General features: G+C 39.6%; 1 protein-coding gene across 2 annotated transcripts in view; it reads right to left on the bottom strand.

The window, feature by feature from the left end:
• WDFY2 (WD repeat and FYVE domain containing 2) overlaps window positions 1-18,473 on the bottom strand; it is a 159,960-nt gene that overhangs the window by 38,777 nt on the left and 102,710 nt on the right. For both annotated transcript variants that reach the window (XM_079136183.1, XM_079136184.1), the window contains 2 exons: window positions 16,316-16,466; window positions 7,535-7,647 (listed from right to left, as the gene is read on the bottom strand). In XM_079136183.1, coding sequence (XP_078992309.1) covers window positions 7,535-7,647; window positions 16,316-16,466 — 264 coding nt within the window. The remainder of the gene's footprint in view (window positions 1-7,534; window positions 7,648-16,315; window positions 16,467-18,473) is intronic.

Raw genomic sequence — 18,473 nt, 5'->3', positions numbered from 1 at the left:
CACAATCCTCCTGCCTCAGCCCCCTGAGTTGCAATTACAGGCAAACACCACATGCCCGGCAAGATTTAAAAGAATGGTTAGAAAGGCTTAATTAACTCAATTAAAGACTTAATTGGAGGGGCTTTTCATCCAGTCAAAATCAATATGGAAACACCTCAATAAAGGTTACAGTGTGCCAGGAGATACATACACCCTGCACCCCTGCCAATCAGTCCACCTGCATATCTACAAATGCTACACCGTGACACAGGCTCTTGGGCTTTCTTTGTTGATTACTATGGGATGAGGATGGATTATGGTGAGTGACAGTTTAGCTATGCTATTATAAGTGCACAGGTTCTGGGACCATATTTTAGGTTCGAATCCCAGTTGTACTTTTATACGATACGTGGTCTTGGGCATGTTATTTAATGTCACTGTGCCCTTGAAGTCCTATCTGTAAAATAGGGATGATAACAGTACCTAACCCACAGTTTTGTGATTAAATGGGTTGATAAAGTAAGCCCTGAGCCTAGTGCCCAGTGAGGGGAAGCACTCAATAAATGTCAGCTATGGTTACAGGGCAGGAGACCTCATCTATACAATCCCTGGGATGGTGTGCCTTGTTGAGTCAGCTTTAAGGCAGTGACCAGCTTGTCTTCATGCCATCCCCACCATCATGAGATCAACTGAAGTTTTAGAAATTGGACCAATGTCTAGTTTTACACATTACATCTGACTGAAAGGGCCAGAGATGGGAAGGGGAATTCTTAGTAACACGGGGTGTTAGGAAGAAATCAATAAAGTAGTTAACACATTGCAGGGTATATTCATCAGACTCCCAAAGAAGTCATAAAAAAGGATAAGACAGAGGAGGGAAGCAAATAACTCTGTGGTCCCAGGCCAACTCTAAGTGCATGTTCTGACAATGAGGCCTGCTGAAAGTTGGCTTACAAAGTGTAAACCACAGCATCCAGTTCAAATCAGATCAACAAGCATGCACCGAACATCCTCTGCACAGGCTGTGAAGATGTGGACCCTCCACCACCACAAATGTACAATGACGAGACAACAGAATTATTTTGGAGAACAAGAGGAGCACACAATTTGCTTGGTGGAGCCATTCTCTCCGGGACATGTGGCTACTCCTTCTGCCTGTCCTACCCTTTATCACCCTCTTCAAGGCGTAGTTCAGATGCCCTCTCTTCCAGGAAGCATTCTCCAACACCCTCAATCCAGGTGAGGCTCCAGCTTCTCTGTGCGTGTCTGTCATTACACTGATCCCACCATACTGAACTTGGCTGGATTATAAATCAGTGCTCAAGGTAGACCTTAGGTTTTGTACCTTTGCATTTGAGCATAGCTCATGCATGGTGCCTGGTATACAGAAGTGCTCAATAAATGCTTAATCAACTGGCCCACTCTACTGGATGGCAGAGAGGAATGGGCGAGAGGCTGGTGGCAAGGTTGTGCAGAGATTCCTGGAGCTGCAGAGAAAAACAGGGGGAGGGAGAGCAGCTGATGGGAACAGCCTCATCCTCCTGTGGAACTTTCCCTGCATCTCTGCAGTCAGGGCTTCCTGATGAACAATAGGTCTTTCTCCTCAACACTTAGGCAGTGGGGAAAGTCAATCATCTTGAGGGAGCCTGCATTCCAAGTAGTCAGATCCTGTGAACTTCATGTCCCAACCTGCAAGGAGGGCAGGGCCAGGGACTACAATGGTCGTGATTTTCCAGTATTCATATTTTAAATGACAAAAATAACTTCCATTTCATTCCATTTTGTTTCAATTAGTTCATCTTTCTAACTCTCCTTCAGTGTTTCTTTTTATGCTTTGGCTTGCCTTTGACCTCTATGATATAACCTACAGGATAATTTTTAAATTAAATAACTTTAAAATTAAAGTTATTAGTTATTCTTTAATGACTAGAGAGTTTATTATTTTTAAATAAGAGATGAGTTCTTACTATGTTGCCCAGGTTGGCCTCAAATTCCTGGGCTTAAGGGATCCTTCTGCCTCAGCCTCTCAACTAGATGGGACTATAAGCACTCCACCATGCCTGGATCTTTTTGATTAATCAAATAATTAACTTTTGATTGTTAGAAGAGAATCTCAAATGTGGAATTGAATCAAAGCATATAAACATTTTTAGAAATGTAATGTTATCAAAATGCTTAGTAAACTAAAATTTTAAAAAAGACTTTTATAACATACCTTGTAAAAGTGAAAGACTGTGGAATGTTTGCAAAACCAGGGTTGGAGATGGCTGAGTCTGCCTTTACCAGAGAGTGACGTGGTAACTCAACAAGAACACCACACCACAACTTCAAGGGTAAGGTGGACAGGCTAATGTGTGGCTAGAGAAGAGCCTGAGTCAGTGCTCAGATCACAGAGCCTCTTGAATAAAATATCTATTTCTTGGTTGTGACTTTTCAGTGTAGGCTGAACTAAGGAAGGTTTGAGAAGCCTCCCTATGACTCTGCACAAGGAGATGACTGCTTGTTATGTTTCCGAGCAGGCTGTGAATGGCATCCAGGGGTTGACAGCACTTTCCACTCACAGAATGTCTTGATGAATTGTCTATAATTATTGGTCTAATGTGTGCATTCCATGCTGGACTGGAAGTGAATAAAGACAAGGATTATGTTTGTTTTTATTTACTACATACACATACAAGAGTGAGCTGAGCTCACTCAGGGCTTGCCTGATTTGATGGAAGTCTGCATCTACTGATTTGCACTTGATGTAAACTGGATCTGTAGGCAAGTCTGCATTGTACATGAACATTAAAGTTCTCAATTTAATTATCTGAACTTGCATATTTGCACTGAACTTTCTTGATTTATTTAGTTTTATTAGAGTTTCATTGTTCCTTTTAATAATTCTCCTAACAGCTAATAACAAAGGCTATGTTTAATTTTTCATTAATTAGTATGCTTTGGCAGATTTACATTGAAGTCCTACTTCTAACATGTTCATGCTAATAAAAAAATCTTAGAAATAAAAGAAAAGAGCTTTTATTGGTGTTATTTATTTCCACTGGTCAAAGTAAGATTTTTTTCCCCCTGCTTTGTTCAAGTCAGTTTATGGCTCTTTGGTACAAAGACATTCAAAGTTCTGTAAAAATAATAAAAACAATGATACTTGGCATTTAGCTCCAGAAAGAAAACCAGCAGAGGGAGCATAAGAACCTACAACTAGATTTCTAAATTCCTATGGATGAGAAAATGTTATGTTTTGGCCTCTGGGCATGACGACTAGGCCAAGTCCATCATTAATCCACATTTTTGCATGGTCATCTGTACTGTAGAAGATTGATAAGGCAAAAGGCCATGACTCCATACACATATATACCAAAGACTTATCTGTTTCTGAGTTTGGATCTGGACTAATGAGATCTCTAAGACCGCTCTTTAATGGATTGGGGTTTATATTAAGGTTTTGCTTGTTCCTTACAAAAACTCCTTACTCAAAATTGAGTTTGGCTAAGTTTGAGACCCTGGGCCTAGGCATAGGAAGAGCTCAACAGTACATCTGAATCACCATTGGACACTCAAGTGTCTTCACTGCACCTTTAAATGAATGAACTGCACTGCAGCCAGATTAGTGCTGGCAGACACTCCTCTCTAGGAACAACAACCGCAAGTTAAATACCTTACTTGTTCCATTCGCCTTCATGGTGGTTACTGATCTTTTATGTTCTGTCTGCCTTGAAGATATTTCAAGATAAAAATGAAATGAAAATGCTTTCGATTCTTTGAGAAAGATAAACTTGATGCCAAGGAAACATTTTATATTCAAACAGGTCTGCAAAACATGAGTCCCCTGAGCCACATCTGGCTGACAAAACAGCGTAGAAGCTTTACTTACCCATTTTGACTTGGACTCAATACCAAACTTAGAGGACTCCTATCAGCCACCACATGGGCAGTGCCTGACTCCTAATGAGTCAAGATATCAGGCCTAACGCGCCTTCTGCCTAATCAAATCTTGGAACTATCTGGTTGGTCACCAAGTCTGCTGAACAATTCTCTTCCTCCTCCTCCTCTTTTTTTGGGGGTGGTGGGTGGTGCTGGGGATGGAACCCAGAGCCCCCGCATGCGCAAGGACTTTACCACTGAGCTCCATTCCCCAGCTCCCACGCTCCCATTTTCTTAGTTGCTGATGGACCTTTATTTTATTCACTTATTTATATGCGGTGCTGAGAATCAAACTCAGTGTCTCACATAGGCGAGGCAAGCACTCTACCACTGGACCACAACCCCAGCCCCCTCCCATTGTTTTTTGTTTGTTTGTGTTTGTCTGGGTTTTTGCAGCCTCCTACATTCACTTTGATTTCAGCCACTCCTTGCTTTCCCAGGACGGTTTCCCACTGGCTTTCCAATTACACACTGTGTGTACTGCCGAACCATCCTTTAAAATCCCATCAGGTTAATTTTTTTGAGATGTCAGATGAGTCTCAGGAATCTGAAGGGATTTTCTCTTTCTTTCTGGTTCCCCCTCCACCACCTCTTCCCTTTATCCACCCTCATATCCAATGTTCCAGTCACAAGAGGGTGACCAGCAGTGCCAAAGAGCACCTTGACCTTAAAAATCTCCATGTGCTGGTTTTCTGCCTGGACTGCTCTTGTCACTTTTTTCCCCAAAACTCAATACTTACTCAACCCTAAGGATCTTGGGTCAAGTAACATCTCTCCTGGGGACATTTTCTTTGACTGCCTACCCCTCCTCCTTCCAAGTAATTTGTCCATTTTGTATTCTTGGAAGTGCTTGGTGCTTGATTCCCCTGCTTTGTCACCATACATCATAATTACAGTTAGCTTGTGTTCTCACTGAGTTGTGAGGAAATGAGGACAATGACTGTACCTTTTATTTCTGTGACTGGGTGTAGTGGCTGAGATGAACAAGGGAGAGCACAGAGTGTAAAGGGAAGAGGATCCAGGGCAGACCTGAGGATTCTGGGAATGAACAGACAGAGGCATAAAGCACAGAAAGAAAATTGGGAGAGGACAGTTCACAGAAGTGAAAGGACAGTAGTGACAGCAAGAACAATGGCCATAATGTAAAATTCTGCTGAAAGGGCAAGTGTGACAAGGTTTAAACATGTCCCAGCAGGTCACAGGTCACCTCAGGAAGAACCTCTCAAGTAGACACAAACCAGATTGCAGGGGGCTGGAAGGAAAATGGAAGGTGAAGACTTTGAAAAAGTTAGGAAAATTATATTTTAAGAAACACCACTGTTTGCCACAATCTGGATGAACCTTAATGCCATTAGGCTGAGTGCAATATGCCAGTCACAAATGGACAGTTACTGTATGATTCTAGTTACACCAGTGTCCCAGAGTAGTTTATAGAAGGATGGCTGCCAGGGGCTGGGGCAAGGGCTCAGTATTGCCAGGGCACAGAGCTGCAGCTTCACAAGATAAAAACTGTTCTGATGGGGATGGCTGCACAACAATGTGAATATACTTAATGCCACTGAATAGGACATTTGAAAATGGTTAAAACGGCAAATTTTATGATATGCATATTTAATTAGAATTTTTTTTTTTTTTTAAAGCCGCCCTGCTGTTAAAAGAATACGATGGAAATTGTTACAACAGGACATGGGACTGAGAGGGCTTGAGTTTGTTTTCTTTATGGAGAAGCAAGAAACTTAAGCATGTTAATAAATTGAGACAAGCAAAGGGAATCCATTTTGGTGTGGACATTCTGAAGAGAATTCGCCTGGGGCGAGAGGAAGGCAAGCTCCTGCACTGAGATGGGGAGAGATACAGGAAACAGTCCTCGGGCAGCAGGGATATGGAATGGGCAAGAAATACATTTTTAAAAAGAGCTTCTATCTGTGGCTGGGGTGTAGCTAGGGATCACCAGAACAAAAAACAAAACAGAACAAAACAAAAAAATAAGAACAACAAAACAATCCGATAGCTTTTGGGGAGGTGGCTGGGGTAAAAACCTGCAGAAGCTTTTTAGGGAATTGGTGGCAGAAGCGTGCTGAGTACAGGAGAAGGGATTATTAGGCAACTTTGTGAGTATGGCTGGGAAATCATGACCATGCAATGGTAATCATGGCCTAAGTCTCATGGAAACATGATTTGCAGCTCCAGCAGCTGACTGCACAAGAATGTGGAGAGTCAGTTTGAATCACAGACTCCAATTCTACAAAGAACCACCCTCTCAATCACAGAACTGAGAATGCTGGGAAGCACATGTCTGAAGCGATGCACCATCGGGAGGGAAGGGATACACTGAGGAAGTGGAGGACTGGAATCCTCAACAAATGCAGTGAAGTAGAAAAATAAGGGAATGGAAAGATGAGGAGACAAGTCAGCAGTGAAAGGGAACAGCTGAAGATTTCTTAAGTGACACAGTTCTAGGTCTCTACCAGGTTCAGGCTTGGCCAGGGTATAGGAGGCTAAAAAGAGACTTCTAGGGCTGGGGGTATGATTCAGTGGTAAAGCACTTGCCTGGCATGCACAAGGCCCTGAGTTTGATCCCCAGTAACACACACACACACACACACACACACACACACACACACACACACACACACAGAGATAAATCCAAAGAGGAAAGACTGGGGTCCTACCCACAGGGAATATTTCTGTGTTCTTCCTTACAAAGGCACAGACAAAAGATGATCTATGATAAATCTTTTGCCTTGGATTCAATTTTCTTTTTACTGTTTATTTTTTATCTGAGCATTCTATTTTTTTCTTTTCGGGTAATCTTTTATGGTTGCATTGGTACTATTCAATTAGATATCCTCTACCCCTACTTTTGTTCTTATATGACATCCAAGCTGACTATTATCCCCATTTTACATGGGTTGATAGTCTGCAAAAAAACAGAAAAGCTCATTAAGGACCCTGAGAATAGACAGTGGCTCATTTCCCAGGGTGGACATTTTCTCAAGCCAATGTCACATGTTTAAAACCTAAGTAAAACTTTAGTCATTATCACCCATTCAAGTCTTTCAAAGGCTGAGTGACTATTTTATATCACCTTGCTTAGATGATCCTGGAATAAGCCAGTGACATAAAGGGGACTGTTGGGTTATAAACTGAAAAGAACCTGAAAGAAAGGGAAAGATGAACTTGTCACTCTTTTTTAGTCTAGCTACCCACAACGGGTGGATCTTTCACTTGTCTTGGATGTGGGAATCTTTCTTGCACACCACCTTCTCACTCCCCGACTTAGGCAATTTGTCCTCTCAGTTTTCTGTGGTTTGAGCAGTTGCCACGTAGTCTCAAAGAATGTCCCATTAACACAAGCCAACACTGGTTTTCTTTAGTGCAATCTGACAAGGAACTAAGTCACCAACATTTTCAAAAGAGATTGATTCCTCTTTTGTTTGGATTATGGAGAAAAATTTTGACAGTATCTCTTACTACACCACCCTGAAATCAGTCAAGCAGATCCTAAGCATCTCTGCTCAAGCACAGCTTGTACTCTACCATTTTCCAAACATTATTATCTGAATATCATAATATGGAACAGGCAATAGCATAGCGCGATGCCAGCACGTGATGATTTTGCTTTGAATCCTACCTGTGTGTCCTCTGAATGTTGTGACCAGGGTGCAGTTTTCTTGCTCCAGTTTGAGGATTGTTACTTGGCCTGAGTGGTCACCAATAAACACATGCCGGGTTTCAACATCAAATCTATCATGTAAGCATTAAGGATTGTTTCTCAAAATTGAAGGGAGAGGGGTTTACAGTTGAAAAAAAATGCATACATTTAACAAGAAATGTGCAAATCCCATGCTGGAGAACTTGAAGACAGTGCTGAAAGACACAAAAATGAACTTAACAAAACGAAGGACATATTGTGTTACTGGACAGTAAGATTTGACATGATAACGATGTCACTTCTTAGCATATTAATAAATTAATACACATTTAATGTAGTAAAAATATCCACATGTTGTTTTCTAGAGTTATGTTCATTCCATAGTTCACATGGAAGCATATAAGCAAGAGGAGCAAGGAATACTCTGAAATGAAAATGATATGGATGTTATGAGGTCAAGTCAATCCTACTAGATATTAAAACATGTTACAAAGTTTCTTTCTTAAGGAATTTAAAATACATTTCAATGATAACACTTTCTCACCCAATTTTTTTTTTTTTTTTTGTGGTGCTGGGGATTTGAACCCAGGGCCTTGTGCTTGCGAGGCAAGTACTCTACCAACTGAGCTATATCCCCAAACCCCCAATTTTAAATAAAAAGAATTTGCTTTTTTTTTTTTTTTTTTTTTTTTTTTGGTCCTGGGAGTTGAATCCTGGGACCCAGGGGTGCTTTGCTGCTGAGCTATATCCCCAGCCCTTTTCATTTTGAGGCAGGGTCTTCCTAAATTGCTGAGGCTGGCCTTGAATTTGTGACCCTCCTGCCCTGGCTTTTGAGTTGTTCAGGTTGTAGGCATGTGTCACAGGGCCTGGCAGGATCTGCAATTTTAAACTGAGGTTGCTGTCGCATCAGGATTTAACTGCTGGTTGCTCCACGGATTTTGATGCCATCGCACTGCTAATTCCCTAGGGCTCTTCAGGCACACGGTAGACAGGTTCTCCTCTCCTGAAAGGCCTGGTGGTCACTTCGCAGGCTTGACTTGATCAACTGCTTAACCACTTTCAGTTTTGCATTCACTGATGTGATATTCTTATGAACTTGAAGGATATGCGCTTTTTCTAATTCAAATATCTTTATTGTATTTTCCCCAAAGTGGACATCTTTTTTTACTTTTTATTCTGTTAAGAATATGCAGTTTGTGAGGGTGCTGTGCATCCCTAATTTTTTAATTTGCAGGTGAAGCTGAAACACTGTATCTGGAATTCTTGATTTGGTAAATCTGTTATGAATTCCATCTGTACAAATGAGAAATTCCACCCCTTTTGTTGCAGTCTGTAGTTTCTCTGGTGCCTCTGCAATCCCTGCTACAAGTGTAGTAGTTGCCTTCTGCAGAGGAACTGACTAATAAACATTCAGCCTATAAAGTTCCTTTAGTTAAAAAGGTGGTATTGGTACATGAAGAGACAAGAGAACAAAGAGGAAGTTCAGAAATAGACCCAAAGCATACAGAAATCTAGTATATGTCTACACAGTTCTTCAAATGAGTAAGGAGAAGAAGGATTAAAATAAAATGGTGTTGGCACAAACTACATACCTCTTTGAGAAAAAAATGGGACCTGTATTTCACATTGCATACCAAAAAATTCCAAATCAATTAAGGACTTGCCTGCAGGAAATAAAATTATTAAGTTCCACAGAATGGGTTTCTCTGTAAGTTTGGAGTAGGAAAAGTTATACCAGAAACACAAACAACAAATAATATAAGCAAAGACAAGAGACTAACTGGAAAAAACATTTCGAACTTCTGTCACAAAGGGTCCAAATTTCTAATATAAAAGTGCAATCAAAGAAAAAAAGATCAGAAACCTGACAGAAAAATAGGCAAAATTTGAATGAGACTGTGAATGGACAGTTCAAGAAATGAAAATGGTGCTGTGTGAAAAGAATTAACACAGCAGGCCAGACTGCTGCTCTTTGCAAGACTGCTTACGAAGTAGGTCTAGTGTCTGGGAACCTGAATTTTGGGCAAGTTCCCACCATTAACTGATAAAAGAGGTTCAGAGTGCCTTAACTATTCAAACAATATGGTTTATGCTGAATACCTGCTTTCCTTCTGTAAGTCTGAATTTTGGTGTGTGCCAGGTGGGTGCTGACTACATCACTAGTGCTCACTAAAAATTCTAGACACCAAGACTCTTATGAGCTTCTCTGGTTGACAGTGCCTTGCAATCCTATTTCTAGAGATCTATCCCAGAGATACAAAACTAAGAAATAGCACATGCCCACAGCTGTTTACTCTGTGTTATTTTAATAGCTAAAATTTGAAAATAGCCCCAAAAGCCGTGAATAGAGAACTTACTGAATTAATGATGTTATATCCACAATAGAATACTATGCAGCTAGAAAAAATAAAGATCTTTAGACACTGACATGGAGTAATTTCCAGTACATACCATTAACTGTGTATGTGTAGGGGGAATAAGGCAACATGTGCACATGCAAATATTCAGAGAAGGAAGCCTGGAGGGATTCAGATCCAATAAAAATGGCTGCCTATGGAGGAGGGAGTAACAGATGAGAGGACAGTGAGAAGTCAGAGTTCTTGTTACAGTATCTGATGTGGAGTTCTGCAACTTTTACATATTAATTTATATATTAATTCATATATATATATATGAAAAAAATCCCTCAAACTGAAAATAAAGCAAAATAAATAGAACTATCAAATTGGTGATACAGCCATATAGTTGAGTGAATTATTTCAAGTGACTTTAAACCACATTTTTGAAAGTACATACTTAGAAGAGTATACTCTAAGGATAAAAAGAACTTCATCTAAATCTCAAAATCTCATTCAGTAGTCATATTGTCATTATAATACCATAGGATAAAGCAAATAAGGAGTTACGTTGATGCTTTAGGAACCAAGATTTTCAGCTCAACATCAAAGAATCAAGTTCAAAAATGAAGAAGTAAAAACCCTATCATGTTAAATTTGAAAATTTGAATTAGAAATATTATGATTTTCTTTTAAAAAGTAACACATAAGAATTATTTCATAGCTGTCTCTGAATATTATTCCTTACTAAAATAACAGGTAATTCCCTAACTGGTATAGGAAAAGGACAAGATGAGCTTAAGACATGATGAGCCAGAAAGCAAGAAAGTTACCACGTCTAGTGGGCTTGAAAAAATAAGACATGAGGGGACAGTGAGGGAAGAATAGGTGGAGCAAGGAGGCATTTTAGGGCAGAAAAACTACTCCATGTGACAGTACAATAGTGAATACACGTCATTATACCAGTGTCTAAACTCACATAATGTACAAAACCAAGAATAAACTATGAACCATAAAATGGCCTTCGAGTGATAATGAAGTGCCAGCATAAGCAGGTTTATCAATTGTAACATACCCTGCTGGGACATGTTGGTAATGGTAGAGGTCATGCATGTGTGGAGGAATGAAGAATTCCAAAACCTCCGTACAGTCTACATAATTTTGCTGTGAACATAAAACCAATCTAAAAAATTAGTCTTTAAAAAATAAAAATTAAAAAGATCCCGTGGCCAATATGATGTGGCTTTTACTGGCTGGATATGGGACAATCTGAATATTAAAAAAAATAAAGAGCTGGGTGCAGTGGTCCACGCCTGTAATACCAGTGGCTTGGGAGGCTGAGGCAGGAGATTCGCAAGTTCAAAGCCAGTCTCAGCAACTTAGCAAGGTCCTAAATGAGACCCTGTTTCTATGAAATATAAAAAAGGGCTGGAAATGTGGTTCAGTGGTCAAGTGCCCCTGGGTTCAATCTCCCTGTTGCCAAAAAAAAAAGGTAAGAACTTATTAAAATACTGAGTGTTTAAAAAAACTAAAACCAAATTGCAACAAAATTAAACAAGACAAAGTGTTCATAATAGTGCATAAAAAGAAAAACATCCCCACTGGAGGTAAACAGGGGAGTAATTCCCTACTCTTTAAATTAGCAATTAAGGAGAAAGAAATTAAAGAGTTTATTCTATTTTTAAGATAGCTGGATAAATTAAGAATTTATTAAGAATTTAAAAATTAAGAATTAAAAATAAAGGATTTGTCTTGCGCTAGTTATTATAAAGTTCTAGTTTATATTTAAAAAGTCCAACTACCACATGTGGAAAAACATGATAGAATTAGAAAAATAGCCTGGTAAAGCTCATCAATGGATGGAACCACTAAAAGGGCCAGCAGGGACACTGGTACTGCAAGGATCCCACTGTCACCTGAATCACTGATCAGTCATAACTGCAAGAGTAACAACTCACACGCCTCCTGAGGTGAAGCATGCAAAACCATCAAAAAATATTCTCACAAGAAGTTAAACCTAAATGGAATCAAGATGTTTGAGGCATCTTTCAATTTATACAAGATATGGGAAGGGACAAGTATGGAACCCTGCAAATGACCGCATGGGGAAAGACAGAGACCAGTTTAGAAGCGGATGGTCTGTCTGAGAACCAATTCAGCACCTTCCTCAAGATAGTGGTAGTGAAAAGAAGTGGGTGAGGGCACTGCTCTAGACCTTGGATGTGGACCTTGTCCATGCCCAACTTCAAACCTACCCACTGCAAAAAGCCACTTGCAAAACAATGAGTGAAAATAGATTGATGATTCAATAATATCAAAGAGTGATTATTAATTTCTAGGTGTAAGAACAACATTACAATTATTTAAAAAATTTATATATTTTAAAGGTGCACAATGAGGTATCTAAGGGTGAAATGACATTAAGATCTGGAATGTGCTGTAAAATATTCTAGCAAAGAGAAAGAAAACAAAAACAGAAGAATCAGCAGTAGACAGGGGTAGTGGGTGAGTGTCCACTCCAGGATCTTCTAAAATTTGGGGCATAGCTTGGAAATTTTTGTAACAAAACATGAAAATAAAGTGAAGGAGAACAAAGCATAGTTATACTCTTTTGACAAGTTCTTAGACACATGTAAAATAGTTATTAAGGCTTATAAGGAAAATAAATATTAAATTTATCTTAATATAAGACCAAAGATGAAAACAAACTTAATTGATACAACAATCTTTACAACTGCAAGTGAATAACATTATTCTGTAAAAGACATGAATACAACAAAGTCTATTTAGAAGAGGGTTGGAATAAAATGATAATACAACCTCCAAGCTTAGAGCGACTGCCTTCAACTATGCTATGAAGACACTGAGGTAACCTTAAGAGCTTTTCAGAACTGTATCTGCCTAGGAATAAGTCTAAGAGATTACATTTGGTGGGAAGACATTTTACTGTACAGTGATGTTTTGGAAATATCTCCAACATGAAAAAAATCCTAAAATAAAGAGTTCTTGAATTATTTTTTGCGAGAACATAAAAAAAAAAAATGATCAAAACATCGTCAAAAACAAGACACCAACAGATCTTGTTTCAGGTCTGGAATGTGCTTTAAAATGTTCCAGAAAACAGAGAGAGAAAGCAAAGAGGCAAAGAAGAATTAACAGAGGAAAAGAGTGTCCATTATAATATTTTCTGGATATTACAAAGTATTTACAAATTTAAAGATCAATAAGTGAAGTAGAGAAGGAAAACATTTCTATTTCCTGCCATTTACCGGCCATCAGACTTTTGGCAAATATCACCATTGTGCTATATCTAGTTGTGCAAAAGACTAGCCCAAATATTATAATTCCCAAGTTCTAATCTTGGTTCTGCCAGGTAACAGTCATGTCACTTTGGGCAAGCCACTTGTAACCTTCCTGAATCTCTGTCTCACCCAACCTTAGTAGCTACATTATAAAAACAAAGGATATGGCTATTTCATCTTTACTGCACATTATTGTTTTGATAGTAAATGAAGTAAAGTATGTAAAAGCACATCAGGTATTTTCAAGGACTGCAAATATATTTTCTTCCTTTTCCTTCCTTCCTTATTACGATTGTTATTTGTGTTATTGCTATTATGGATCACTTAACATTTGAAGCTTCAGATATATAGCCAAATAATCAAAGGACCTGAGGTTATTCAGAAATCGATAATTCAATTTGAGAACTGGTTGGTCTGCTTGTCTTCCTTTACTCTCTACTTCAACTTTGATTTTTTTTAAATGCATATTTGCTTCTCTAAACAGATAAAAAAAAAAAAACAAAAACAAAAAAAAAAAACCTAGTAGGGTTCACCTGGGAGTGAACCCTAAGACTGTGGTGGTTTGCCCATTAACTAACTATCCATCCACCAGCCAGACGCAAGAAAAAAAGCTCTAGCTTTTAAGTCCCACAGTTCTTGGCTCAGACCCTCTGGCAAAAACACAAAAATATCATGCCATCAATGTTTAGCCTTGAAAAAATAGCCAGGAGCAAGAATTGGCGGTGTGGCTCCAAAATTGGATCTGGTGAGGCAGAGCTTGCAGGGGTCAGGGAATCTTCTGTAAGAGCCGGTCTGCAGTACTGCAGCTCCCCTCCATCTTCAGAGTGAGGGTGGCTAGGTGGTCCAGCCCGAGAACTGAAGCCCAGAGGCTTACCTCACCACCACCACCACCACCACCACCACAACACACACACACATGCACGCACACACACACGCACACACACACAGAGGCTTCTGATACCTGATTAACATGATGTTCTCCATGGTAAATCACATGGTGTGGCCAAAAGAAAAAGTTACAAAATGATGACTTTTGAAGCTGATGGCTATAATCTTATACCATAGACCACCACCATCAGGGCAAGTTTAACTTTTGCATATTGGCTTTTGTTTTTCATTTTCAGATAGTTTAAAAAGTTACCATCTTCAAGGTTAGACCTGCATTGTTTCCCATACTCCATTGCTTGGGTAAGTGAAACAAAAGACATAGGGAAGAAGCATCTTTAGGTTTGGCTAGTAACACAGAAGCCAGCCTTAGGACAAATTAAGCTGGTGCCAATAGTTCTGCTCTCGCAAGGGCAGTGCAGTACAATGGGAAAAAAGCAGGAGTCCAAGGGAGAAGACCTGGCTTCTGGTGGTGAGTTTCCTCGTTATGAGGTAGGTAGTCTCAGATAAGGCAAAGGACACTTTCTAGGTGTCAATTGGCTCATCTAAAAAATGAGGGAGTTAAAGACTTGTTTTTAAAAAATGTTTGATAAAAATTGTACACATTCAAGGCATACAACACCATGATTTGATATATGTATGCGCTGTACAATGATTACCACAATCAACATGCTTAACACATGCATCACCATCTGTAGTTTTGTGCGTGAATGTGTGTATGTTCTCAGATGTGCATGATAAGTATGCCACCCTCACATTCACATGTGGAAACCTAATTCCCAATACTGATGGCATTAGAAGATGGAGCTTTGGGATAGTGAGTAGGTCATTAGGATGGAGCCTTCATGAACAGGATTAGTGTCCTTATAAAAGAGACTCCAGGGATCTCCCTTGCCCCTTCCACTCAGTGAGAAGAAGGTCATCTATGAACCAGAAAACCAGCCTTCACCAGGCATGGAAACTGTTGGCAACTTGATCTTAGCCTCCAGAACCATGAAAAATAAACCTGTGTTGTTTGGAAGCCACCTAACGAATTATGGTAATTCATTAAAGCAACTTGGACTAAGACAGAGAGGGTGGGCCCTTCCAACACTAGTACTATAAGAAATCATTTATCTATAAGCAAGAGAATTCATGTATTTCAATTTAAGCATCATGCTCATCTAAACTGGCTTTCAGAAAGTAAAGGCTGGAGTTTCTTGTATTCACAGGTACTAATCTCTCAATGATAAGCTTATCTTGCTTACCATTCCCTTGCCTTTGATCTTTCTAACTTGTTTTTATAACCTTCTACAGTGTTCTTAGCTTCTTTGCCCTTCTAACAAGAAAAATGACATTGGCTTATATACATTCGCTCATATATACTTAGAGCCATACATCTGCAAAGAAACTGCAATGTACTTTGTCATGTTGAGAATCACTGACTAGGTGTTTTAAAAATAGGGAGATTAAAAACGAAAATACAGACCTTCCTGTTTCTTCCTGTTTTGTTGACAGGTGATCTGATTCCACCTACTTCCTTATTTGTCAGAAGATGAAGAGATTCTACTGTTTTAAACTAAGAATCCCAGAGTTCTTTACTCCTGGCAATGGGAGCATAATTCACACTTGCTATGTTCTAGTTGACACTTTGCTTGCTGGAGCCCGAGTGGGGATTATCCAGCATTAGCAGGGGTTCATCCTGAGCACATGGACCCTGGCGACTTGGGAGATAAGAATATTATTCCACATATCTTGGAAAAGTTTCACACCCAGAACAAATCTGATAGCATTAATAGGTAGATGCCAGCTAACCCACTCTAGTCCCAGCATGGCAGCTTCTCAATAAATGTTTTTAAAATTAACAGAAATTTTCCCAGGCACTAAGGGAGTGCATATAACCTTAATAATATCTACATAAATTACTCGTAGACCAAAATCAAAATCTGTGCTTTGGTGATGGCTTAATCTCCATGGACCATAATTTTTTCTGATAGCTGAGGCTTATAGATCTGGGTATGACCCGTCTAGTTGTCAGAACAGTGTTGTAACAGACCAATGAAGTTACCTCAGTTCACTCCACATGGGAACCCCTGATAACAAGTATCTTAGCAAAGTCTCTGGTCATCTTATTCACACAGGGGCAACTCAACAAATAATGCACCAAAACTTCAAATTGCACATACTTCAAATTTTCATGAATCAAAGAGGTCAACAGCTAAGTTCCCACCAAGGGATTTTTGTCCAGCAAAGGATACTGCAGGCCTGAGGCCACAGCACTGGTGCGATAACCTCCAAGGCGCTGCCCACTCTCAGAGCAGTGCCAGGCAAACTGTTTGTCTTGTCCCGTGCTCAGCACCCACTCCAGCTCCAGAACAAACAGGATCATCGTCACTCTGCTCTGATGCGCTGAAAACCAAGAGACAAGGAAACAACCTATAAAGCATCTCAAAGAGGTTGGAAAAGCATGGTCCATGGGGTTGTATCATTCTCTTCTCCCCATCCTGCAAAAAGTTGACAGTATAAGCTGTTAGGGACAGGGTACAACAGTTGTTCTGGTCAGGGGTAGGAGTGTGCTTCAATAGACAGGCATGCCTGAGTTTTTATGATTTTAAAAACAGTCCTTCTCTTCCCAATGCTCACCTTGTGCCAACCCAAGAATTACTAATTCAGAAAGTTCTTTACCCAAGGGTCTAGGCCACCTCCTTCAATATGCTAGGGCTGCTGGACTAAGGAGTATCAGACCCAATGTGACCACAAAAACCATCAGGGATGATGTTTGTAATGTAGTCACTGTAGTCAGTTCATATGCACTTCCAAAAAAAGTAAAGAGCATATTGTTCTTCTATATTGTACTCTGTTTCATAAACTTTTAACAAAATTCTAGATAAACATCTTTCAGAAATCAAATGCTTGGGAAGAATTATAAAAAGAATAAAATATTCTTTATGCCAAAGTATGCATGACTGTGTGTGTGTGTGTATAAATTTCCTAGAATTGTTCATATAAGAATCTTGAATTTCAGTTAGAAGAGACTATTCATGTCATCTACCCCTTCTCCCTATTTCACACATGGGCAAAGTGAGCACAATAAAGCTGAGTCATTAGGCTGAGGTCTCATGGCTTCTCAGTTACCAAACAAGGTGGGAGGATTTTTGCTTTCTTATTATACAATTCCAGAGAGGTGGAGGGGACTGCAGTTAACTGCAGAGCTGACTGCAATGAACACCACCTGTTCAGCAGTCTAGTAGGGCGGGAACACACAAGTGAGTGTACTGAGGTAACAGTGAAGACAGGAGTTTCCCATTTTGATCCCCACGCTGAGTTAGACAGTACAGAGAGATAAAGGCAGCTTTGCTGGCAATAACACCATCTGCCAATTTCTGAGCATCTAATGGGTGCCAGGTATTTAAATGAATTCTGTCTCTTAATCATTATAATTACCCTGCAAAGTGGGTGATCTGATTTTATAGCAAATCCGACCTTCACGAGACGGCCCTTTTAGATTGGCTACCATACAATATAGTCAGAACCACAGGGAACACCCACGGATAGTCATTTCAATAAATGCCTGATGTTGTGAAACCTGACATTTGAAACATGGAGAATCTCAGAGGATATGAAAGCAGTACATAAGTGCTTTTCAGAATCCCATCCCCCATCAAGATCAAATTTAACTTGAAGATGTGACTTCTTGGAGAAACACCTGAAGATCTTTTCATGTCCATGCCATAAATGTCCAATTCAAGTTTCACCAGCAACAGAATAAAACGAACTCTCTAATGAGTCCAAGGACACTCAAATCTACTTCAAGTAGAAAGTGGTCCCTTGCACCCCATCCTCTTTCTCCTGAAAGAGCCTTTAATCTGTCACTTTAAATTCAAGGGATGAAAGCAATCCTAGATGACAAGGGGTCTGACCCTTGGGATGGCTTTCATGTGCCAGAGGAGGAGACAGAGGCTAGAACTGTTAAGGGAACTGCTCGAAGCTACCAACCAGTGAGTGACAAAGTTAGAATCAAAATTCTACTCTAGGAGCTGGGATGTAGCTCAGTTGGTAGAGTGCTTGCCTCTCAAGCACAAGGCCCTGGGTTCAATCCCCAGCACTGCAAAAAAAAAAAAAAAAAAAAAAAAATTCTAGTTTATCTACAGCAGAGCTTTTTCTCAGTGTCAGGCTGTCTACTGAAAAAACAAAACCAAAGTAAAAAAACCTCAACTACTCAAACCATATATTCTTTCTAAGGTGAGAGAATTATTATATTCAAAAAGAAACCTTTCAAAGATATATGCTTATTATTAAGTTTCAGAAAATTATATATTAAAAAAGAAAACCATGGAATTCACATCTGATTTATCTTCCTTCCTTCCTTCCTTCCTTCCTTCCTTCCTTCCTTCCTTCCTTCCTTCCTCCCTCCCT

This window comes from Sciurus vulgaris, assembly GCF_902686455.1.
Source record: "Sciurus vulgaris genome assembly, chromosome: 4".
NCBI lineage: Eukaryota > Metazoa > Chordata > Mammalia > Rodentia > Sciuridae > Sciurus > Sciurus vulgaris.
This window is presented reverse-complemented; position numbering and strand designations above follow the sequence as displayed.